At 47.8% G+C, this 25,938-nt stretch overlaps 1 protein-coding gene across 2 annotated transcripts in view; it reads right to left on the minus strand.

Moving 5' to 3' along the window:
- IL15RA (interleukin 15 receptor subunit alpha) overlaps positions 1-6,807 on the minus strand; it is a 40,930-nt gene extending 34,123 nt beyond the window's left edge. For both annotated transcript variants that reach the window (XM_081880143.1, XM_081880142.1), the window contains exon 1: positions 6,647-6,807. In XM_081880143.1, coding sequence (XP_081736269.1) covers positions 6,647-6,755 — 109 coding nt within the window. In that variant the 5' untranslated portion in view covers positions 6,756-6,807. The remainder of the gene's footprint in view (positions 1-6,646) is intronic.
- Between the last annotated feature and the right edge of the window lie 19,131 nt (positions 6,808-25,938).

The raw sequence follows: 25,938 nt of genomic DNA on the forward strand, positions 1-25,938 counted from the left end.
TGTTGAGTAGATGATGGAGGGGATTTGTTTTCTGTGCTCCAGAAAACAAGGGATTCCCCCGTGAATCTAAGCCACATGTCAAGAAAGCTAGTATGTTAAGAGTACAAGGGTACCTTGGTTCTCAAATGCCTTGGTCCTCAAACAACTTGGAACCCAAACGCTGCAAACCCGGAAGGAAGTGTTCCGGTTTGCGAACTTTCTTTGGAAGCTGAACGTGCTCCGTTTTGAGTGTTCAAAGTGTTGGTGCTGAGATTTAAAGCCCTAAACCAGGGGTCAGCAAACTTTTTCAGCAGGGGGCCGGTCCACTGTCCCTCAGACCTTGTGGGGGGCCGGACTATATTTTTGGGGGAAAATATGAACGAATTCCTATGCCCCATAAATAACCCAGAGATGCATTTTAAATAAAAGCACACATTCTACTCATGTAAAAACACCAGGCAGGCCCCACAAATCACCCAGAGATGCATTTTAAAGAAAAGGACACATTCTACTATGTAAAAAACACGCTGATTCCCGGACCGTCCGCAGGCCGGATTTAGAAGGTGATTGAGCCGGATCTGGCCACCGGGCCTTAGTTTGCCTACCCATGCCCTAAACGACCTCAATCCAGTAGACCTGAAAGAGCGTCTCCACCCCCATCATTCAGCCCGGACACTGAGGTCCAGCCCTGAGGGCCTTCTGGCGGTTCCCTCTCTGCGAGAAGTGAGGTTACAGGGAACCAGGCAGAGGGCCTTCTCAGTAGTGGCGCCCTCCCATCAGATGTCAAGGAAATAAACAACTACTGTGGTACCTCGGGTTAAGAACTTAATTCGTTCTGGAGGTCCGTTCTTAACCTGAAACTGTTCTTAACCTGAAGCACCACTTTAGCTAACGGGGCCTCCCGCTGCTGCCGCACCACCGGAGCACGATTTCTGTTCTCATCCTGAAGCAAAGTTCTTAACCCGAGGTACTATTTCTGGGTTAGCAGAGTCTGTAACCTGAAGCATCTGTAACCCGAGGTACCACTGTATCTGACTTCTATAAGACACCTGAAGGCAGCCCTGTTTAGGGAAGTTTTTAAAATTTGATGAATTATTGTATTTTAATATTTTGCTGGAAGCCGCCCAGAGTGGCCAGACAGATGGGCGGGTTATAAATAATAACTTGATGGTGATGATGATGATTTCCCTATTCATTAAATTTGTGTAGAAGCACAAAACCGTATACAGTGGTTCCTCAGGTTACAGACGCTTCAGATTACAGGCACTTCAGGTTACAGACTTGGGTTAAGAACTTTGCTCCAGAATGAGAACAGAAATCGTGCTCCGGCGGCGTGGCAGCAGCAGGAGGCCCCATTAGCTAAAGTGGTGCTTCAGGTTAAGAACAGTTTCAGGTTAAGAACGGACTTCCGGAACGAATTAAGTACTTAACCCGAGGTACCACTGTAGTTGGAAGAGACCACGGGGATTTTTCTAGACCAACTCTCTGCAAGGCAGGAATCGCAGCTTAAGAATTCCAGACTGACAGCCGTCCAGACTCTGTCTAGAAGCCACCAATAAAGGGGAAATCCACTACCTTTGGAGTCCAACAATCTCAAACAGCTGGGCTCCCCAAGGAGCCCAACGTCGTCTGACAACAACCGATAAGCATCTTTTAAAATATTAACCCCAGATGTAGACTGGAGCGAGGCACAAAGAGGAGGATATTCAGCCGGCACCCAAAGGACGCCTGTCTAATGTTTAACAGGAAAAACAGTCGACAGGGAGGCATTCCGTTCCGACATTGTGTGGAAAAGACAGGGGTCTACTGAGTATATAAGGGGGGAGAGATGATCTTTTGGGTATTCCAAGGCTTTATGCACCCAAAAAAGCACCTGGAACTTTGCCCTGATTGGCGGCTGGCGAAATTCTCTCAACCTCTGAGTGTTGGAATGCAAATAGATCTCTTCGCTTAGGTCTGTCTGCTTTACAGTATTGATTTTGTGGTGAAATCAAACACAGGCTACCTATCTGTAACAGGGAAAGTTGTTAGGCAAGCGCCTTAAACAATAGAACTCTCAACCTCAGAGTGTTGGAATGCAAAATACAGTGGTACCTCGGTTCTCAAACTTACCGGTAATCCATTCCGGAAGTCCGTTCCAAAACCAAAGCATTCCAAAACCAAGGCGCGCTTTCCCATAGAAAGCAATGCAAAACGGATAAATCCGTTCCAGACTTTTGAAAACAACCCCTAAAACAGCAATTTAACATGGATTTTACTATCTAATAAGACAATTGATCCATAAAATGAAAGCAATAAACAATGTACAGTGGTACCTCGGGTTACAGACGCTTCAGGTTACATATGCTTCAGGTTACAGACTCCACTAACCCAGAAAGAGTACCTCGGGTTAAGAACTTTGCTTCAGGATGTGAATAGAAATCGTGCTCTGGCGGTGCGGCGGCAGCGGGAGGCCCCATTAGCTAAAGTGGTGCTTCAGGTCTAAGGACAGTTTCAGGTTAAGAACGGACCTCTGGAACAAATTAAGTACTTAACCCAAGGTACCACTGTACTGCAGTCACACAATCAAACAAACAAACAAACAAACAAACAAACAAACAAACAAACAAACAAACAGTAGCCAAACTGGGTTCCACACAGTCACAAAAACAAAACAAAAAAAGAGCCGCAAAACCAAAAATGCACAAATCTCAGCATAACACTCAAATTGGAAGTGTGGGACTCAAATCGGAAGCATCACACTCAAAACGGAGCACGTTCGGCTTCCGAAAAAAGTTCACAAACCGGAACACTTACTTCCGGGTTTGCAGTGTTTGGGTTCCAAGTTATTTGAGTGCCAAGGCATTTGAGAACCAAGGTACCACTGTAGATCTTCACCTGCCAGCCCCTTCCCTTAGGTCTGTGTGCTTTATGGTATTGATTTTGTGGTGAAATCAAACACAGCCAAAGTTGTTAGGTAAGCGCCTTAAACAATATCATAGATGATACACACATATTTCCCGCTAGTGAGTCTACGAAGTCCAACCCGCTGCAATACAGGAGGAGTGGCAGAAAGAAAGAGAAAAGAAATCATTCCCACCCATCTTTTTGCCATGGCTCCATCCTTCAAATCCGTCCACCCCCTGCCGCAGATTAGCAAGGGAATGCAAGGTTTAAAAACAGACTGCACACCCCTGCAAGGAAGGCTGTTACTGCTGGATTAATTTCACCAGCTCCTGTACAGAAGCAGTATCTCCCCAAGAGAGGCTTGAAACCTTCGGGATTTTAGCAAACACTCAGAGGTAGCCCAGTATTAAAAGGTAAAGGTAAAGGGAACCCTGACCATTAGGTCCAGTCGTGGCTGACTCTGGGGTTGCGGCGCTCATCTCGCTTTATTGGCCAGCATGACTAAGCCGCTTCTGGCGAACCAGAGCAGCGCACAGAAACACCGTTTACCTTCCCGCCAGAGCGGTACCTATTTATCTACTTGTGCTTTGACGTGCTTTCGAACTGCTAGGTTGGCAGGAGCAGGGACCGAGCAACGGGAGCTCACCCCGTCGCGGGGATTCGAGCCACCGACCTTTTGATCGGCAAACCCTAGGCTCTGTGGTTTAACCCACAGCACCAGCGTGGTATTAGCATAACTAAATTGCAAGCAGGAGGGGCAGAGGAGACTGAGAAACAGCGGCTGACAACAACCTTGCAGTGTAGCCCAATGCTGCTTTGGTCAGCTCACTGAAAGGACCCAAAAACTGGTGCTGAAGCAAATGCAGCAATGCAAGTCTTATTTGTTTGTTTGCTTGTTGGTGTCATAAAAACTTATACACCGCTTGATTGTAACACATAAACTAGGGGTCAGCAAACTTTTTCAGCAGGGGGCCGGTCCACTGTCCCTCAGAGCTTGTGGGGGGCCGGACTATATATTTTTTGGGGGTGGGAGGGAGAATGAATTCCTATGCCCCACAAATAACCCAGAGATGCACTTTAAATAAAAGCACACATTCTATTCGTGTAAAAACACCAGGCAGGCCCCACAAATAACCCAGAGATGCACTTTAAATAAAAGCACACATTCTACTCATGTAAAAACACCAGGCAGGCCCCACAAATAACCCAGAGATGCACTTTAAATAAAAGCACACATTCTACTCATGTAAAAACACCAGGCAGGCCCCACAAATAACCCAGAGATGCACTTTAAATAAAAGCACACATTCTATTTGTGTAAAAACACCAGGCAGGCCCCACAAATAACCCAGATATGCACTTTAAATAAAAGCACACATTCTACTCATGTAAAAACACCAGGCAGGCCCCACAAATAACCCAGAGATGCACTTTAAATAAAAGCACACATTCTATTTGTGTAAAAACACCAGGCAGGCCCCACAAATAACCCAGAGATGCACTTTAAATAAAAGCACACATTCTACTCATGTAAAAACACCAGGGAGGCCCCACAAATAACCCAGAGATGCACTTTAAATAAAAGCACACATTCTACTCATGTAAAAACACCAGGCAGGCCCCACAACTAACCCAGAGATGCACTTTAAATAAAAGCACACATTCTATTTGTGTAAAAACACCAGGCAGGCCCCACAAATAACCCAGAGATGCACTTTAAATAAAAGTACACATTCTACTCAGGTAAAAACACCAGGCAGGCCTCACAAGTAACCCATAGATGCATGAATGAATTTTATTATTTCGGTCACAGACCAGTTCCAGCCCACACACAATATCAAGGAAGTCATAAAACACGACAGGGATACATTTGAATTTGCAATTAGGTATAACAGGGACAGTACAGATATAGCAACAGTTAAAAAACATATAAATTAAAACTTAGGCTCAGAGATGCATTCTAAAGAAAAGGACACATTCTACTCATGTAGAAAGACACTGATTCCCGGACTGTCCGCAGGCCGGATTTAGAAGGCGATTGGGCTGGATCTGGCCCCCGGGCCTTAGTTTGCCTACCCACGACATAAAGGAACCTCGAAGCAGTTTACCGAAAGAAAGATAAAAAGATCAACAAGCAAAATTAACAGCAATGATTTAAGACTCTTGAACACTTAAAAACAGCAGTAGACTAAAAACAGATTAAACTTCGCACCAGCTTTCTAAAGATCTGGGAAGGCTCGCCTAAACCAAAGATGTTTTTGGCAGGCCCCGAAGAGTTCAGTGAAGGCACCTGCCTGTTGTCAAAAGTTCAAATCCTGAAAGATTGAGTTCTTAAAAAGGCAAAATGGATAGAACACGGCACCTGTAGCAGTTCTGCCAATCGAAGTATTTGAGTGAGGTGTTTGTAGGGCAAGAAGATCTCACAGGTAACCCTGGTTTATGCTTTCCAGGCAATATCCAGAAAGTAAAACTTTCAAAAAAACACAACCCAGCTGTAGCCAACAACCCATCTGCAATATCTCGACGAGGCCCGCTTGCAAAGTGAATTATGATAATATGACTTGGCATAATTTTATCAATGGCTGCTGAGTGTGCCAGTTTGACGGCAAACGGATTGCAAACCCGTGTTTTTAAATGCCATTTGCCACGACAAACTGAGTATTGGACGCAGGCAAATAAATAAATAAATTCAGAAAAACAGTGTCTGTTATAGCCACATTTCAGGATCGGGGAGCGGGGTAAAGTGAGGGGGGGGGAGAGAAGAATGCTGTTGAGAAAAGGTTTGGTAGCTGAGAAAAACCGTGTGCCCTGCAATCAGCTGGGCGGAGTTAATTATTATTATTATTTCTGGGGCTGCAAGCTTCGCAGGGCTGTGGCTGGTGGTCAAAAGAGCCTTATTAGCGACAACCCTGCAATGTAGCCCACCGCCTCTTTGCATCAAGATGGTCTATCAGACGTAGTTGCTGCAACCATCCTTCCCTCCCTGGGTAATGTATTCCACGGCTCACACACCTGGCGGCAAGGTGACGCCCTGAGCCGCAGAGAGGGGGCCTGCTGACACCCCTGCGAGGTAGTCCACTGCGACCATCCCTCCCTTGACTGACAGGCGCCGTGGGCAAGCCAGGAGGGCGACGGAAACAGAACAATTTACAACAACCCTAAAATGCAGGCCCACATCACAGCTGTCAACTTTCCCCTTTTCTGGCAGGGAATCCTATTCGGAATAAGGGAATTTCCCTTTAAAAAAGGGGAGAGCTATGCCCCACATCTGTACATATAAAGCAGTGCAGATGTGGTCCTCTCCTCACCAGGTGTTACCTGCAGGTAGGCACACCTGTCTGTCGCGCCCTGTTGGGAGGGGTGACCCCGCAGCTGGGAGAAAAGGCCTACCGACACCCCTGCGAGGTAGTCCACTGCGACCATCCCTCCCTTGATTGACACGTGCCGTGGGCAAGCCAGGAGGGCTGGGACGGCGGAAAGGAATAATTTACAACAACCCGGCAGTGCAGACCCACACCTGTACATATAACGCAGTGCAGACGTCTCCCCGCCTCGCCAGGTGTTACCTGCAGGTAGGCACACCTGTCTGTCGCGCCCTGTTGGGAGGGGTGACCCCGCAGCTGGGAGAAAAGGCCCACGACACCCCCGCGAGGTTGTCCGCTCTCACCCCTCCCTCCCTTTTGCCGCTTGCAAGGCGCAGGGGCTTGGGAGCGCCAGGCGGCTCTGGGTTCAAGTGCTGCGCGGAAAGGGAGCAGCAGGAGGAGGAGCCAGGGCTAGGTACCTTTCTGGAGCTCGGTGGGGCCGCTTCTTGCAGCGGCGGGAGCCGAGAGCGGCCCCCAGGCGCCCAGCAGCCACGCCAGCAGCAGCAGGAGCAGCCTGCGCGGAGCCATGGAGCGGCGGGGGGCGCACGGAGGATCCGCGCTTCTCGGCGCCCGCCGCCTTTATGCGCCCGGCGGCCGGCCGAAGGAAGGGCGATGCAGATAGAGACCCATGTTGGCTTGGAATGCGCCGCCGCCGCGGGAGCAACTTTCCCTTTCGCTTTCCCTTTCCGCGGAATTGCCAGCTGCCGGGTTGCGCGCTTTCTCTCCCTGGAGAGGGGGCTGGGCCCGGAAAGGTCTCAAGGCCCGTGGGAGCGGGGTGAGGAGGAGGAGGAGGAGGGCTGCCTCCTCCCCAGTGGAAAGGGGCCTGCCCGGTCCGCTCCCCTCGCCGATGTGTACCCCCCGAGCATGTGCAAAGTGCCCGGGAGAAAAGGCAGTTAATTCAGGGATGGGACGTGGAAGATACCGTACGCAGTATGGCGCCACTGCAGGAACGGAGAGTTGAGGAGACGGGGTGGAGATTGGCGTTCCTTCATGCCAAGGAGATAGGAGTTCCTGAGCACGTGCAGAGTGCCCGGGAGAAAAGGCAATTAATTCAGGGATGGGGCGGGGAAGAGATCGTGCGCAGTATGGCGCCACTGCAGGAACCAAGAGTTGAGTAGACGGGGTGGAGATTGGCGTTCCTTCATGCCAAGGGGATAGGAGTTCCTGAGCACGTGCAGAGTGCCCAGGTGAAAAGGCAATTAATTCAGGGATGGGGCGGGGAAGATGCCGTACGCAGTATGGCGCCACTGCAGGAACGGAGAGTTGAGGAGACGGGGTGGAGATTGGCGTTCCTTCATGCCAAGGAGATAGGAGTTCCTGAGCACGTGCAGAGTGCCCAGGTGAAAAGGCAATTAATTCAGGGATGGGGCGGGGAAGAGATCGTACGCAGTATGGCGCCGCTGTAGGAACCGAGAGTTGAGTAGACGGGGTGGAGATTGGCATTCCTTCATGCCAAGGGGATAGGAGTTCCTGAGCACGTGCAGAGTGCCCAGGAGAAAAGGCAGTCCTAGGACGGGGCTCAGAAGATAGATGGAGAGATTGAAGGGCCACCTGTCATGGCTGCTTTAGTTGAGACTCCTGCCTAGGGGTTGGACTAGATGACCCCTCGGTGTCCCGTTCCAACTCTACAGTGCTTTGGTTCTCTAATATCAAGGGGTTCCTGAGCAGATGCAGAGTGCTCAGGAGGAACTATATGCGGTATAGCACTCCTGCGGGAGTGGAGATCAGCTGTGTGCCTTTCTTCCTGCCAAGGTGAGGGGGTTCCTGAGCATGAGCAGAGTGCCTGTGGGAGGGAAAGCTGATGATTGCATGGGGCTTGGGAGACGGAGAGGATGGATGAGCTAATTGAGATTCCAGCATTGCAGAAGATTTGACAAGATGGCCTTCGGGGTTCCTTCCAACTCTATAATATCAAGGGTTTCTGAGCATGTGCAGAGTGCCCAGGAAGCAAACCAACCCTGGGAGAACTGCAGGGCTTTGTATCCCAACCATTCAGAATGGACCTATTGCTATTGAAATTAATGGGCCTAAGTTAGTTGGGGTTTTCTTAAAAAAAATAATTCAGTGGATCTACTCTGAGTAGGGCTAACATAGAATAGTGTACAACCCTAGGCGTGGTGTAGTGGGTGGTCAGAGGACCTGGGAGATAAATTTTCTTTTTTTTAAAAAAAATATTAGAAATTTCAACATAACACTTTATCAAAAACACATCATCCTCACCCCCCCATTTTTCCCTCCCCCTTCCCCCCAAAGGGAAAAACCCGCCCTCCCACCCCCAGACTTCCCTCAGCTCCTCTCTCTGGTTTTTCAGCACATGTTATTCTCTGCTTATTATAAAATTGTAAAAATCCTTAATTTATCTATCTATATATTACCAATAAAAAGTTTGTGTATGTTTATTCAAAACCTGCCAAGGAGTCCAGTTCATTTTGTTGTTTCTTTAAAGGTAAAGGGACCCCTGACTGTTAGGTCCAGTCGTGGACGACTCTGGGGTTGCAGCGCTCATCTCGCTTTACTGGCCGAGGGAGCCGGCGTACAGCTTCCGGGTCATGTGGCCAGCATGACTAAGCCACTTCGGGCGAACCAGAGCAGCGCACGGAAACGCCGTTTACCTTCCCGCCGGAGTGGTACCTTTTTATCTACTTGCACTTTGACGTGCTTTCGCACTGCTAGGTTGGCAGGAGCAGGGACCGAGCAACGGGAGCTCACCCCGTCGCGGGGATTTGAACCGCCGACCTTCTGATCGTCAAGTCCTAGGCTATGTGGTTTAACCCACAGCGCCACCCGCATCCTGTTGTTTCTTTAATGACTCTGCAAAAGGTTCTGATTCTTCTTTAAAGTCACAGTTGTCCTTATCACGTAGTTGGTGTGTCTGGGAGATAAATTTTCAAAGACAATGGAGTACACTTCCGGGGGTGACCAAAGTGACCTCCCTGGGGTGCAAGCCTGGGCAGTGTGTCTGGAGATCCTGGGCTGCCCAGACGACAAGACCCCCATCTTGGCCTGGCTGTTGTGGTCCAAAGGAAAGCGGAGCAAGACGTTTGGCACCAGCTGGTTTGCAGGAGTTGCCAGAAGGAGGCATATAAGAAGCCATCCAACCATTTTAGGATTTGTGGAGGGTTCCATGGCACATCCCAGTCCGGTCAATAAATACTCCGCGATGGTGGAAAGCAGGGATGGAGTATAGCTGAGATGGGTCAGATAAGTCTTCCTGAAGGAGCATCTCCACCTCCATCGTTCTGCCCGGACACTGAGGTCCAACGCTGAGGGCCTTTGGGCGGTTCCCTCATTGCGAGAAGCCAAGTTACAGGGAACCAGGCAGAGGGCCTTCTCGGTGGTGGCACCCGCCCTGTGGAACGCCCTCCCACCAGATGTCAAAGAGAACAACAACTACCAGACTTTTAGAAGACATCTGAAGGCAGCCCTCTTTAGGGAAGCTTTTAATGTTTAACGGACCACTGTATTTTAATACTTTGTTGGAAGCCGCCCAGAGTGGCTGGGGGAACCCAGCCAGATGGGCGGGGTATAAATAAATTATTATTATTATTATTATTCCCTTTTAGATAGCCACCTGTCTTGGTTGCTTTAGTTGAGATTCCTGCATTGCAAAGGGTTGGAGTAGATGAGGCTTGGAGGTCCCTTCCAACTTCCACAGTTCTATTATTTTAAAAAATAATATTTTTATTAGTTTTACAAGATAAATTTCACATTTAACACATTAAAATTTCAAAACCAAACAAGATTCTTCTGAATCTTAGTTCTTCGCTCCTTCTTTCCGTGGTTCCTTTAGATATCTTAATCAACTGCATATGTTCATCCAAATTTTAGTCCTCCAGTTATTCAAAGCCTGCCAACGAGATTCAAGTGTTTATAGTGTTCTTTTAAATACAATCTGTATTTGTCTCATTCTCTGTTGAAGCTATGATCCTCCAGATTTCGGATTTCCACAGTCCATCTGGCCACCTCTGCGTAGTCCAGTCGTTTCATCTGCCAGTCGGCCTTTGTCGGCCCCTTAGCCTATTTCCATCACTGGGCAAGCAGCATCCTTGCAGCTGTAGTCGCGTACAGGAACAGTCTTCTCAAATCCTTTGGTAGATCTGCACCAAAAATTCCTAAGAGAAAGGCTTCTGGTCTTTTTGCAAAGGTTATTTGATTCTAAGAGAGGATTTGCAGGTTGCATTTGGTACCTCGGCCTCAGGTTTAAGTTTTCTTTCTTTGTAGGACCCTCGTACCTACGGGACCGCCTCTCCCAGTATGCCCCACGGAGGACCTTAAGGTCCATAAATAGCAAGACCCTAGTGTTCCTGACTAGACAGCATGTTAAGAAGCAGAGACATCACCTTGCCAACAAAGGTCCGTATAGTTCAAGCTATGGTTTTCCCAGTAGTGATGTATGGAAGTGAGAGCTGGACCATCAAGAAGGCTGATCGCCAAAGAATGGATGCTTTTGAATTCTGGTGCTGGAGGAGACTCTTGAGAGTCCCATGGACCGCAAGAAGATCAAACCTCTCCATTCTGAAGGAAATCAGCCCTGAGTGCTCACTGGAAGGACAGATCCTGAAGCTGAGGCTCCAAGACTTTGGCCACCTCATGAGAAGAGAAGACTCCCTGGAAAAGACCCTGATGTTGGGGAAGACGGAGGGCACAAGGAGAAGGGGACAGAGGATGAGATGGTGGGACAGTGTTCTCGAAGCTACGAACATGAGTTTGACCAAACTGCGGGAGGCAGTGGAAGACAGGGGTGCCTGGCGTGCTCTGGTCCATGGGGTCATGAAGAGTCGGACACAACTAAATGACTAAACAACAACAACAGTGTTCCCGAGCCCTAAGGAAGTCAGATTAGCCTCAGCCAGAGCCAGGGCCTTTTCAGCACTGGCTCCGGCCTGGTGGAACGCTCTGCCTCTTGAGACCAGGGCCCTGCGGAATCTGATTTCTTTCCGCAGGGCCTGTAAGACAGAGTTGTTCCCCTTGGCCTTTGGCTTGGAATCAACTTGATCCCCTCCCCCTCTTTCCTTTTCCTTTCTCCTTCTGTGATGGAACTCCTATTTGGGGACTTCCCTGGCATTTTTCTGGGCCACGTAGGACCAGTCTGGATAGTTGGCCTGGGTCAAGATATGACGTTTTCATGCCCAAAAAGCTTTCGATTTGTGTTTCTGCTGAAATGAAGGCTGCATTTTAATGTTGTATTTGAATCTTGTTTTTAAGTTGTATTTTAATCAATTGCTTTTATACCTGGTGTTAGCTGCCCCTTGGCTGGGGAGGGCGGGGTATAAATGAAACATTATTATTATTATTATTATTATTATTATTATTATTATTATTTATTTAGCCCTATAGTAAATATATGTATATGGAAAAGCACTTTAGTGCTAATTGAAAGACCCTGTGTCCAGTATCCCTATGCATTTCACACCACCCACACCCTGCAACCAGTTGCCAGATTGCTGTTATTATAGTCAAGTTGCCCAGATTTGGGCACACACCCTGGGGCCTCCTTTCTACCCTCCAAGCATTACCCCTCTGGCACCCTGTTTCCCAGAATCAATTCAATCAATTGTCTTCCCTTTGGCAAGAGAGCCGTCTCTTCCTGCTTTGTGGGTGGTTTCGTCACAGGGCCAGAAAACTTTGGAAAGGCCTTTTACTTCCTCCTCCATCATCTCCTGAATCGGGCCCTGGCTGGCTCAGATATTATTTATTATTTATACCCCGCCCATCTGGCTGGGCTTCCCTAGCCACTCTGGGCGGCTTCCAACAAAATATTAAAATATAGTGGTCCCCCGGGTTAAGAACTTAATTCGTTCTGGAGGTCCGTTCTTAACCTGAAACTGTCCTTAACCTGATGTACCACTTTAGCTAATGGGGCCTCCTGCTGCAGCCGCGCTGCCAGAGCATGATTTCTGTTCTCATCCTGAAGCAAAGTTCTTAACCCGAGGTACTATTTCTGGGTTAGTGGAGTCTGGAACCTGAAGCGTCTGGAACCTGAAGCGTCTGTAACCTGAGGTACCACTGTACAGTAATGCATCAAACATTACAGATAGGTAGCCGTGTTGGTCTGCCATAGTCAAAACAAAAAATTCCTTCCAGTAGCACCTTAAAGACCAACTAAGTTAGTTCTAGGTATGAGCTTTCGTGTGCATGCTGTCCTCGTGTGCATCTCTGTCCTCCATGTGTATCTGAAGAAGTGTGCATGCACACGAAAGCTCATACCTAGAACTAACTTAGTTGGTCTTTAAGGTGCTACTGGAAGGAATTTTTTGCATCAAACATTAAAAGCTTCCCTAAACAGGGCTGCCTTCAGATGTCTTCTAAAAGTCTGGTAGTTGTTGTTCTCTTTGACATCTGGTGGGAGAGCATTCCACAAGGCGGGCGCCACCACCGAGAAGACCCTCTGCCTGGTTCCCTGTAACTTGGCTTCTCACAGGGAGGGAACCGCCAGAAGGCCCTCAGAGCTGGACCTCGGTGTCTGGGTTGAACGAAGGGGATGGAGATGCTCCTTCAGGTATACTGGGCCTTTGAGGCCGTTTAGGGCTTTCAAGGTCAGCACCAACACTTTGAATTGTGCTCAGAAACGTACTGGGAGCCAATGTAGATCTTTCAAGACCGGTGTTATGTGCTCTCGGCGGCTGCTCCCAGTCACCAGTCTAGCTGCCGCATTCTGGATTAGTTGTAGTTTCCGGGTCACCTTCAAAGGTAGTCCCACACAGAGCGCATTGCAGTAGCCCAAGCGAGAGATAACCAGAGCAAACCACAGATCTAAAGCTTTTTGCCAGATCGGGAGAGCTTTGCCTTTTCTCTGATGGATCGCCATCCCTGGCCGGCTACGGTGGACTGCTAGGTACCTCCATCTCTGTCCTCCATCCCAACCATTTATCTGGGAGATGGTTTCAAACTGGGAAGGAGAGGCCTCCCTGGATATTGTGCCGTCATACAGAGTGGGCTTCTTTCTGGACCACACAAGATCAGTCGTTCTTCTCCAGGCGAAACAGAGCATTATTGCAATGGGAAATGGGGACCAATGGGAGAAGAGAAGCATTCTAGAAATTCCAGTGTCCTGAGTGAATGGGGAACTTCCTGTTTGACGATGCTTGCGAATAGGCCTGTTGAGATCTGGCGAGTTTTGCTCAGGGCAGCTGATTTCTGGGAAAACAGCAGCTTTTGAGAATTCAGATTTTGGTTGCAATGGAACCTCCCTGAGATTCTTCCTATGAAAGCACATTGGGGACTTTTTAAGGAAACAAGCTAACGCACCTGCTCTTTGGCTTAAACTAGCCTTTGCAAACGTTATAGCCTCCAGATGTTTTGTTCTACAACTCCAATATCTCCCAGCTAGAACAGCCATTGACCAAATTGGGAGGAGACTGGCTTTAAATCTCTGCTTGCAAATGGAGTGACATTTCTGGGGGCGGAGGGGAAACAGCAGCAGCTGTGCTCTAATGGATTTTGTGCTGACTTGAAAAGCATAAAATCATAAACATTTTATACAAGCATAAAGGCTCAGTTATGATGATTGATGGCGTTTTGGCTCTCCCTAACTCCAAGCCCCTGAAAGCCAGTTTGAACTGAAAAAGAACCATAGAAGCTACACCCAAAAGTCAAAACATAAATCACAGCTAAAATACCCCTGAGAGGTGGCTGTCTAGCCTTTGCATAAAAACCTCTGTCAAACAGCTCTTACCACCAGAAAGTTATTTCTAATGTCCATTCGGAATTCCTTCCTATAATTTGAATCCTCTTGTTTATTATTTATATCCTGCCCATCCGGCTGAGTTTCCCAAGCCACTCTCCTCTTATCCACGCTAAACATACCCGACTCCAGATAAGTATTAAACAGGCCTAGCATTGTAAGAAGAATGTTGTCTAGTAAAACAATAAGAAAAGAGATGAAGATAGTAAATTGAAGGAACTGATTGTAATAGAAAGTTGACTGGGAAAACTGTTACAAAGGAATATAATGAAATTCAGTTAGGGGGGTTTTGAGGAAGTCACGCAACAATGGAATTTAAAATTAATATAAGAAAGAATATGTGTTTTTATTTTTTATTTTTCTTGTAGCTTTGTAATTGTTTTGTTTTGTATGTTTTATATGTTATATGTGTTATAGATGTGGAAAAGCATTAAAAAAATATTGGGGGAAAAATAAACATACCCAACTCTCTCAACTGTTCCTCATAAGGCTTGGCTGCTGGACCCTTAATCATCTTGGTCAAACACACACCCCTCTGCACACGTTCCAGCTGGTCAATATCCTCCTTAAATTGTGGTGCCCAGAACTGAACACAGTATTCCAGGTGTGGTCTGAACAAGGCAGAATAGAGTGGCACTTTTTATTTCCGTGATCTGGACACTAAACTTCTGTTGATGCAGCTGAGAATAGTATTCACTTTTTGTGCTGCTGCTGTGGGAATGTTCAGGGAGGCAGGAGAGGATATACTGTTTATTAATATCCTTCCTAAATTGCGCTAGCAAGTGCTATAACTTAGCAGAGTTTTAACATTCCCCTTTGAAAGGCACAACGGGTAGCTGGTTGCAGGCTTGTTTAAGCTTCTCAGTACAGTGGTACCTTGGGTTAAGTACTTAATTCGTTCCAGAGGTCCATTCTTAATCTGAAACTGTTCTTAACCTGAAGCACCACTTTAGCTAATGGGGCCTCCTGCTGCTGCTGCGCCGCCGGAGCACGATTTCTGTTCTTATCCTGAAGCAAAGTTCTTAACCTGAAGCACTATTTCTGGGTTAGCGGAGTCTGTAACCTGAAGCGTATGTAACCTGAGGTACCACTGTATAGATTCCTGGTTGTTGTTGTTTAGTTGTTTGGTCGGGTCCGACTCTTCGTGACCCCATGGACCAGAGCACGCCAGGCACTCCTGTCTTCCACTGCCTCCCGCAGTTTGGTCAAACTCATGCTGGTCTCTTCGAGAACACTGTCCAACCATCTCGTCCTCTGTCGTCTCCTTCTCCTTGTGCCCTCCATTTTCCCCAACATCAGGGTCTTTTCCAGGGAGTCTTCTCTTCTCATGAGGTGGCCAAAGTATTGGAGCCTCAGCTTCAGGATCTGTCCTTCCAGTGAGCACTCAGGGCTGATTTCCTTCAGAATGGATAGGTTTGATCTTCTTGCAGTCCATGGGACTCTCAAGAGTCTCCTCCAGCACCAGAATCCAAAAAGATTCCTGGTAAGATCCCTTTATTTCCTTCTTAAAAGAATGAACACACCACAATCTTATTTAAGATCTATAAAAGTAGTTTACTCACAGCAGCGGCTTCAGTTACCAGTTGGATCCCTGAAGGCAGACTTAGTTACAAAGCTACATACATGTGGATTTAGCCCATATGGGGGGATAATCCCAGTGACTGCCGACTAGAAGTCACTTCAGCTCACACAGCAGATGAAGTCAAGGAAAGGAAGAGAAGAGAAGAGAAGAGAAGAGAAGAGAAGAGAAGAGAAGAGAAGGGAGAGATGGCTGCATGCCTTGTCCTTTTGTGTTACCTGCACAGGTAAGGTCACGCCCACCTCTCGTCACATGCAAGAGGAAGGATGCTCCAGGCCACGAGGAAACAGGAAGTTTTTGACTGGCTGGAACAAACATCCCCTTTGCATGTCCACTCTAGGCAAACAAGGAATGTTGTACTTGACTGCTACTTATGTATCACATCCCACAGCTTCATCACACTGTGGACTCATGTTTAGCTTGTGGTCTACTAAGACCCCCTAGATCCTTTTCCCATGCACTGCTGGCAATCCAGGTGTCCCCCAGCCTAAATTTGTACTGCTGGTTCTTCCTGCAAAATTGTAGAACCTTACATTTGTCCCTGTTGGATTTCATTCTGTTAGTTTGGTCCAGTTCTCCAATCTGTTGGGGTCATTTTGAATCCCGATTCTGTCTTCTGCTACCCCACCCAGCTTGGTGTCTTCTGCAAATTTGATAAGCATCCTCTCAGTTCCTTCATCCAATTCATATATGAAGACGTTGAACAACAATGGGCCCAGGACAAAACCCTGTGGCACCCCACTTTGTCACTTTTCCCCAGGATGTTGTTGTTGTTGTTTAATTGTTTAGTCATCTCCGACTCTTCGTGACCCCCTGGACCAGAGCACGCCAGGCACTCCTGTCTTCCACTGCCTCCCGCAGTTTGGTCACACTCATGCTGGTAGCTTCTAGAACACTGTCCCAGCATCTTGTCCTCTGTCGTTCCCTTCTCCTTGTGCCCTCCATCTTTCCCAACATCAGGGTCTTTTCCAGGGAATCTTCTCTTCTCATGAGGTGGCCAAAGTATTGGAGCCTCAGCTTCAGGATCTGTCCTTCCAGTGAGCACTCAGGGCTGATTTCCTTCAGAATGGATTGGTTTGATCTTTTTGCAGTCCATGGGACTCTCAAGAGTCTCCTCCAGCACCAGAATTCAAAAGCATCCATTCTTCGGCGATCAGCCTTCTTTATGCTCCAGGATGATAAGGAACCATAATGGAAACTGTTATGTACTGAGTCGAATAGGATCCAAACTGCAGCAGTCTGATTGGTCCTAGAACAATAGGATTCAGAATGCAGCAGTCTGATTGGTCCTAGAACAATGCAGCAGTATGATTGGTTGGCAGGAACCACCCAATCATGCTCCAGATTGAAGTGAATCCACAACCTGATTGGTTTACAGTACAATTCCGGAATTAGCCAATCATGTGCAGCCCATTGTGTAAATAATGTATATAAGGCAGATACTTTGAGGGGACTTTCATTCATTCCTCCTCACCACTATGAGCTGAATAAAGAGCATGAAATCACTTTGCGACTCCGAGTATATTTCACTGTCGACGAGGATGGGATCCCGCTGAGCTGACTGCCACACACAGCACCGCAGCACCGCCACCTGCCGCACCGCTGCCTCGCACCGTGTATCCAGGCTTCAGCTCCGGGACACAAGGAACTCAGAATGGCAACTGACAGCAACTTCTCGCCGTTCAACCCAGCATCTGGAGACTGGGAAGCGTACGCCTCCCGTTTCACCTTCCTCCTAGAAGCCAAAGGGGTCACCGATGATGAAGACGCCAAGAAGAGGGCAATATTCTTCAGCGTCTGCGGAGAGGAGACATTTGAAATCGCCCGGGCTCTCCTTGCGCCTGAAGACGTTGCTACTGTTCCATACAAAACAATAATGGAACAGCTGAAGGGGCACTTTTCGCCACAGCCCTCAGTGGTGGCTCGTCGAAATGCCTTCTACGCAAAGCGGCAAGCCCCTGGGGAAACCATAACTGGGTTTGTGACCTCTCTCCGCCAAGCCGCCCGGTTCTGCAACTTCTCAGAGCTGGAGAACATGCTTCGTGACCGCCTCGTCGGTGGCCTGAGGGATGAGAAGCTGCAACGACGCCTCTACGCTAAGAAGAACCTAACGTTCCAGGTCGCTCTGGAGGAGGCCCTGGCAACGGAAGCTGCCGAGAGGTCGACACAAGAGGCACGGCCGAGCCAGCCGTCCCAACCGAGGGTCCACCATGAAGACCTCACCGACGACTCAGGATCTGACAGGGAGGAGGTGCACCGAGTACAGCAGCGCACTCAAGCAGCCCACATACCACAGCTGCCTCGACGAGAAGGAGGGAACTGCGCAAGCTGTGGAGAAAGTCATGAGAGGAGGACCTGCCGTTTCCGCAATGCAGAGTGCAGACAGTGCAGAAAATCGGGACACATCGCCCGGGTGTGTCGGGCTCGGCCCACCCGACACCAGGCATCAGACGACCAATCCAAGAACCCCAGGTCCCGGGGCCCAACGCACCAAGGCAACTCGACAGAGCTCACGGACTTCCAGGTATACCAGTTGCCCCACCCCAACATAGAGAAAATTTATGTAGAGGTACAGATAGAGGGGGCCCCATGCCGCATGGAGCTTGACACGGGTTCAACTCTATCCATAATCTCGGCAAGGACCTTAAGGAAACTGTGTCCTACTGGGGGTCCCAAACTCAGGCCGGCCCCATTCACCCTCCGGGACTTCCAGAAACGTAAGGTCCCCACAATGGGGGTGGGGACCTTCAGGGTGCAATACCGAGGGCGGACGCGGCAACTGGACTTGCTTGTGGTCAAGGGCCCCTACATTAGCTTACTGGGATTGGCATGGTTTGGACCACTGGGGCTAGCTGTCACCGGGGTGAACCACACTAGCTTACAAGTGGACGTGGACGCCATATGCAAGGAATTTCCGGGGGTTTTCGATGGGAAATTGGGACAGTATACGGGCCCCCCCATTGCTCTACAGCTTGACCCCGCAGTACGACCAGTCAGGCTCAAGGCCCGCCGGGTCCCGTTCGCTCTGAAACCCCGTATAGACGAGGAATTGGACCGGCTCGTGGAGCAAGGAGTGCTGGAACCGGTACCTAATGCCCCCTGGGAAACCCCAATCGTCACACCTGTCAAGCCTAATGGCTCAGTCCGCATCTGCGCAGACTACAAATGTACCATAAACAAGGCCCTCACGGCCCATGCATACCCAGTGCCAGTGGTCAGCCATGTCCTTGCCACCCTGGCTGGGTCGAAAATTTTTGGCAAGCTGGACTTGGCCCAAGCATATCAACAGCTGCCAGTAGATGAGGCAACAGCAGAGGCACAGACGATTGTGACGCACAGAGGAGCATTCAGGGTAAAGCGGCTACAATTCGGTGTCAGCGTGGCACCAGGCATATTCCAGAATCTAATGGACTCTCTCCTTAAAGGGATTCCTGGCGTCACCCCCTTCTTCGATGATGTGTTGATTGCCGGGCCCACACCAGAGGAGTTTGAGGACCGCCTCCGCACCGTTCTGCACCGTTTCCAGACAGCGGGTCTCAAGGTAAAGCGGGAAAAATGTCTACTAGGAGTGCCCCAGGTGGACTTTCTGGGATTCATGGTGGACGCAGAAGGGGTCCACCCGACTGGGGACAAGGTACGGGCCATTTGTGATGCCCCAGCGCCCAGGAACAAGACTGAACTTCAGGCCTTCTTGGGACTATTGAACTTTTACCATTCCTTCCTTCCCCACAAGGCGGCGGTAGCGGAGCCCCTACACAGACTCCTGGACAAGCGGGCCCCTTGGGTGTGGGGCCATCGCCAGGAGGCCGCATTCCAGGCAGTCAAGGACTTGCTTGTCTCAAACTCGGTCTTGGCACACTTCGACGAGAGGCTGCCGGTGGTGCTAGCATGCGACGCCTCACCCTATGGCATTGGCGCTGTCCTGGGACACCAACTCCCAGATGGAAGAGAGGTACCGGTGGCATACTTTTCCCAGACACTCAACGCAACCGAGCGGAACTACTCACAAATCGACAAGGAGGGCCTGGCAATCGTGAAGGGAGTAAAAAAATTCCATGATTTCTTGTATGGGCGGCCCTTCACCGTGGTGACTGACCACAAACCGTTGCTTGGCTTGTTTGCCCCCGAAAAGCAGACCCCCCAAGTGCTGTCTCCTCGTGTCCTCAGGTGGTCAATTTTCCTTGCCAGCTACCAGTATGCACTGATTCACCGCCCTGGGAAGGCGATGGGCCATGCGGACGCCCTCAGCAGGCTACCACTACCAGAAACAGGCCCCGACCCGGCACCTGCACAAGAGGTTATGAGCCTGGAGCTGCTTCCCGACCGCCCCATTCAGGCACAAGAAGTTGCACACCATTCCAAGAAAGATAGGGTCATCTCCCGGGTCCTGGACTGGGTGTGGAGGGGATGGCCCAGCAGCAGCCCCGGGCCAGAATTCGCCAGCTACACAACCCGCAAACATGAACTGTCGGCCCACAAGGGGTGCCTGTTATGGGGAAGCAGGGTCGTTGTTCCCCAGCCCCTCCGCAAAAGGGTCCTCACAGCCCTACACGAGACACACCCAGGGGTAGTAAGAATGAAGGCCCTTGCCAGGAGTTATGTGTGGTGGCCGGGGATCGACGGAGAGATAGAGGCCTGGGTCAAACACTGCCAGGCCTGCCAAGAATCCCGCCCAGATCCCCCAAGGGCCCCAGTCCAGTCCTGGGAGTCTGCCCGAGCACCATGGTCACGCCTGCATGTGGACTTCGCTGGCCCCTTTCAGGGGAAAACATTCTTCATAGTGGTGGACTCCTACACCAAATGGCTGGAAGTCGCACTGGTACCATCCACTTCTACATCCGCAGCCATCCGGGTACTACGCAGGCTGTTTGCAACGCACGGGCTCCCTGACACTCTCGTCTCAGACAACGGGACTGCATTTACGTCAGGAGAATTCCAAACCTTCACAGCGCAGAACGCCATCCGCCACATCCGTTCGGCGCCATTCCACCCTGCCACCAATGGCCAAGCAGAACGCATGGTGCGGACCACCAAGGACACCCTTCGCCGCATGACGCAAGGGGATTGGGAGTACCGCCTTGCCACATTCCTTCTAGCACAGCACAGCACCCCCAGCTCAACGACTGGCCGGAGCCCCGCTGAACTACTAATGGGTCGGCGCCTTGCAATCAGATTGGACCGCCTTCACCCCGATAGAGCTCAGGATGAGGTAGGGGTGGGGGAAGGCAGGAACCCCCGGACCTTCGAGGCCCAGGACCCAGTGTACGCAAAGAATTTTGGGGCAGGCCCTGCATGGGTACCCGCCACAGTCACCAGGGTCACTGGCCCCGTGTCGTACGAGGTGCTAACGGATGGGGGGCAATGCTGGCGCCGCCACTGTGACCAGATACGGCGACGATTCCCGGGAGAAAACCAGGAGGAGGAGGACAGGTCAGAGGAGTCCCAGGGGAACAGTGGGGCAGTGAGGCCCATAGAGCAGCAGGGGCCAGCAGGAGAGGCAGAACCAGTAAATACAGAGAGGTCCCGGGAGGCCGAAAGGACACCGGAACCAGAACCACGACTGAGCGAGCCGGTTGCGCCAGACCAAACAGCCCCATCACAGCCAGCATCCTTGGAACACGAGCCAGAACCAGAACCCCGGACCAGGGAACACCCCAGGCCGCAACGCACACGTAGGCCGCCAGCGTACCTTGAGGACTATGAATGCGACCTCCCGGGCAGGACTGGAACTTAGAGGGGAGGGGTGTTATGTACTGAGTCGAATAGGATCCAAACTGCAGCAGTCTGATTGGTCCTAGAACAATAGGATTCAGAATGCAGCAGTCTGATTGGTCCTAGAACAATGCAGCAGTATGATTGGTTGGCAGGAACCACCCAATCATGCTCCAGATTGAAGTGAATCCACAACCTGATTGGTTTACAGTACAATTCCGGAATTAGCCAATCATGTGCAGCCCATTGTGTAAATAATGTATATAAGGCAGATACTTTGAGGGGACTTTCATTCATTCCTCCTCACCACTATGAGCTGAATAAAGAGCATGAAATCACTTTGCGACTCCGAGTATATTTCAGAAACTCTTTGGGTTCAGCTGCCCAGAGTGCCTGGGGCAAGCCAGGCAGATGAGCGGGGTGTAAATAACAACATTATTATGATTATTATTCAATCAGTGTTATGTACTGAGTTGAATAGGATTCAGAATGCAGCAGTCTGATTGGTCCTAGAACAATAGGGTTCAGAATGCAACAGTCTGATTGGTCCACAGGCGCCACCCAATCCAGCTCCAGGTGGAAGTGAATCCACAACCTGATTGGCCCACAAGTGAATCCTGGAATTAGCCAATCACATGGGGCCCATTGTGTAAATAATGTATATAAAGCAGACATTCTGGGGAAACTTCCATTCCTCCTCACCACTATGAGCTGAATAAAGAGCATGAAATCCACTCTCGACTCCGAGTATATTTCAATCAGCCAACTAGCTACAAATCCACCTAACTGTTACCCCATCCACCCTGCATTTTACCAGCTTCTCCACAAAAATATAATGGGGGCCTTTGTCAAAGATTACCAGAAAGGTCATGACTTGAGAGTTACCCTGTTAAGAAATGTTAAATAAAAGTCTACGGTTTGCTGTGTGGTCAGTAATCATCCTTTTTTGTACAATAAGCATATGCAGTAAGCCAGACTGTGTGTTTGGGAAAAGGTCTCCTTGTTTAACTATTCTTCATATAATTATCCAGTCAGTTTATCCATTAGGGCCATGTCCCAGATTTGATTCAGCCACATTTCATATAGGTCAGCACTGAGGGTTCAATGGCTCCTGGCAACAGCCAGGTGGGCAGCTGTTATTTATTATAATACAAACTTTTAAACTGAGCATTTTTCAGCATCTGCTTCAAGTATATTGAATCCTTTTTTAAAGCCCTCCAAGTTGGTGACCACCATTGCCAAACCCTCCAAGTGTCCTTATTTTCCAGGGTCAGTCCCGGATTTACAGAAGCTGCCCCGGTTTCTGATCCAGGAATGTCCCGCTTTTCCTTAAGATGCTCCTATTTTCACCAGAGATATGTTGGAGGGGGTGGAGTTATGTGAGCCTTGAAACAAGGAGATAAGTGACTATACAACCTTTAGAAGACATCTGAAAGCAGCTCTGTCTAGGGAAGTTGTTTACTGTTTTGTTATGTTTTTATATCCCACTCGTTGGATCATCACCTTGCACTACCAACCTTACTATATGCTCATGAAACATGGACCACTTATAAACGCCATCTCCAACTCCTCGAAAGTTTCCATCAACGGTGTCTCTGAAAATTTTTACACATCACTTGGGGAGACAGGCAAACTAATACCAGTGTCTTGGAAGAAGCAAAGATCACCAGTGTTGAAGCAATGATTCTTCTTTATTTTTTTTAATAAATATTTATTAAAGTTTTTAAATATAAATGCACAAATAATAAACAATCTTACTTCTGTCACAAACACAGTTTCATCACTTCTTTGGACTCCCTCGCGTCTCCCGCTCCCATTTACATCGTTAAAAGTTTTTTCCTAACAAATTATCAACTTGTTTACAATCTCATGTCCACTCATTCAAATATAATCTAGCAATTCTTCCAAAAAAATTTATATTTTCTTTAGTCTCACTTATCATCAAATTTAAATCTAATTTAGTGGTGGCCGATTTTTTATAATCTAGCATCCTTCTTAACATTCAACCAAATTACAATGTTTTTGTAGATACATCTTAAATTTCTTCCAGTCTTCCTCCATCTTCTCTTCTCCCAGGTCTCGGATTCTGCCAGTCATCTCAGCCAGTTGCATATAGTCCATCAGCTGCATCTGCCACTCTTCCAGTGTGGGTAGATCTTGAGTTTTCCAGTTTTTTGCAATGAGTATCCTTGCTGCCGTTGTTGCATACATAAAAAATGTTCGGTCCTTCTTTAGCACCTTCTGGCCGACAATACCCAGAAGGAAGGCCTCTGGTTTCTTAGTGAAGGTATACTTAAATACCTTTTTCAGCTCATTATATATCATTTCCCAGAAGGCCTTCACCTTAGGGCATGTCCACCAGAGGTGAAAGAATGTTCCTTCATTTTCTTTACATTTCCAACATTTATTATCAGACGAATGGTATATTTTGGCAAGTTTAACTGGGGTCATGTACCATCTATATATCATTTTCATTATATTTTCCTTCAGAGCATTACATGCGGTGAAGTTCAGCCCAGTGGTCCACAACCTTTCCCAATCCTCAAACATAATGTTATGCCCAATGTCCTGCGCCCACTTTATCATAGCCGATTTAACCATTTCGTCTTGTGTATTCCATTTTAACAGCAAGTTATACATTCTAGATAGTACCTTAGTCTTTGGTTCTAACAATTCTGTTTCTAACTTCGATTTCTCCACCTGGAACCCTAACTTTTTGTCATTTTTAAAAACTTCTTTAATCTGAGCGTAATGTAACCAGTCTCGCACCTTATCCTTCATTTTCTCCAAACTCTGCAATTTCCAATTGTCTCCATCTTTTTCTAATATTTCCCAATATTTTGGCCATTTGGCCTCCATATTGGGTCTTTTTCGGGCCTTAGCTTCCAGAGGTGAAAGCCACCTTGGAGTTTTATTTTCCAATAAGTCTTTATATTTTGTCCAGACATTGAACACTGCTTTCCTGACAATATGGTTCTTAAAGGCCTTATTGATCTTAACTTTGTCATACCATAAGTATGCATGCCAACCAAAAGCATTGTTAAAACCTTCCAGGTCCAATACATCAGTGTCTTCGAGAAGTAGCCAGTCTTTTAGCCAGCAGAAAGCTGCGGCTTCATAGTACAACTTTAAGTCTGGCAGGGCAAAGCCCCCTCTTTCTTTCGCATCTGTTAATATCTTAAACTTAATTCTGGGCTTTTTGCCCTGCCAGACAAATTTAGATATATCTTTCTGCCACTTCCGGAAGCACTCCGTTTTGTCCACAATCTGTAGTGTTTGAAACAAAAACAACATTTTTGGCAATACATTCATCTTAATAGCAGCAATTCGGCGAAGCAATGATTCTTCTTTAAAGGTCTCCATTATTTGATAATAATGGAGCCAGTCTCGTACCTTGGACTTTATTTTCTCAAAACTCTGTAATTTAAATTTGCCACTTTCTTGCTCTAAGATTTCAAAATATTTTGGCCATTTAGATTCCATATTAAGTTTCTTCACCTCCTTGGCCTCCATTGGTGATAACCACCTAGGAGTTTTATTTTCCAACAAGTCCTTGTATCAAATCCAAACATTGTATAATGCTTTCCTAACAATATGGTTTTTAAAACCTTTGTGAACTTTAACCTTGTCATACCATATATATGCATGCCAACCAAATCTATTGTCAAATCCTTCCAAATCCAGAATATCTGTATTCTCAAGAAGCAGCCATTCTTTCAACCAGCAGAAAGCTGCCGATTCATAGTACAGTCTTAAGTCCGGCAGGGCAAACCCCCCTCTATCTTTTGTATCAGTTAATATCTTAAATTTTATTCTGGGCTTTTTGCCCTGCCAGACAAATTTAGATATATCTTTCTGCCACTTCTTGAAACAGTCTGATTTGTCCACAATTTGTAATGTCTGAAACAAAAATAACATTCTAGGCAATACATTCATTTTAATCACAGCAATTCGACCTAACAAGGAAAGCTTCAAATTCGACCATATTTCTAGATCTTTCTTTACCTCTGTCCAACATTTGTCATAGTTATCTTTAAATAAGTTCACATTTTTAGATGTCATATTAATCCCCAAATATTTCACTTTCTTTGCTACCAGTAACCCAGTTTCACTTTGAAACCTCTCTCTTTCAACATTTGTTAGATTTTTTTTCCAGGACTTTAGTTTTTTGTTTATTCAACTTAAATCCTGCTACCTGACCAAAATCTTGTATTATTTCTAGAGCTCTTTTTGTACTAGTGTCTGGCTCTTGTAATGTCAGTACTAAATCATCTGCAAATGCCTTCAATTTATATTGTTTGGTGTTGGGAAATATGGAGGGCACAAGGAGAAGGGGACGACAGAGGACAAGATGGTTGGATAGTGTTCTCGAAGCTACCAGCATGAGTCTGACCAAACTGCGGGAGGCAGTGGAAGACAGGAGTGCCTGGCGTGCTCTGGTCCATGGGGTCACAAAGAGTCGGACACGACTAAAGACTAAACAACAACAACAACCCATCTGACTGAGTTGCCCCAGCCACTCTGAGCGGCTTCCAACATATATAAAAACATAAATACATTTTCTTCTTTTGTATTTAACTTTTCTATACTTACCTTTGTTGTAAATGATCCTTTACGTTTGTATTTTAAACCAATAAAGATTTACCCAAGCAAAACATACCATAGATACATTCCTCTTCTTTGGCGAACACTCGCAGCCAAGTAAGATTGTCTTCCATAAACACAGTTTTAACAAT

The sequence above is a fragment of the Podarcis erhardii genome, assembly GCF_964252035.2.
Source record: "Podarcis erhardii genome assembly, chromosome: 10".
Lineage (NCBI taxonomy): Eukaryota > Metazoa > Chordata > Lepidosauria > Squamata > Lacertidae > Podarcis > Podarcis erhardii.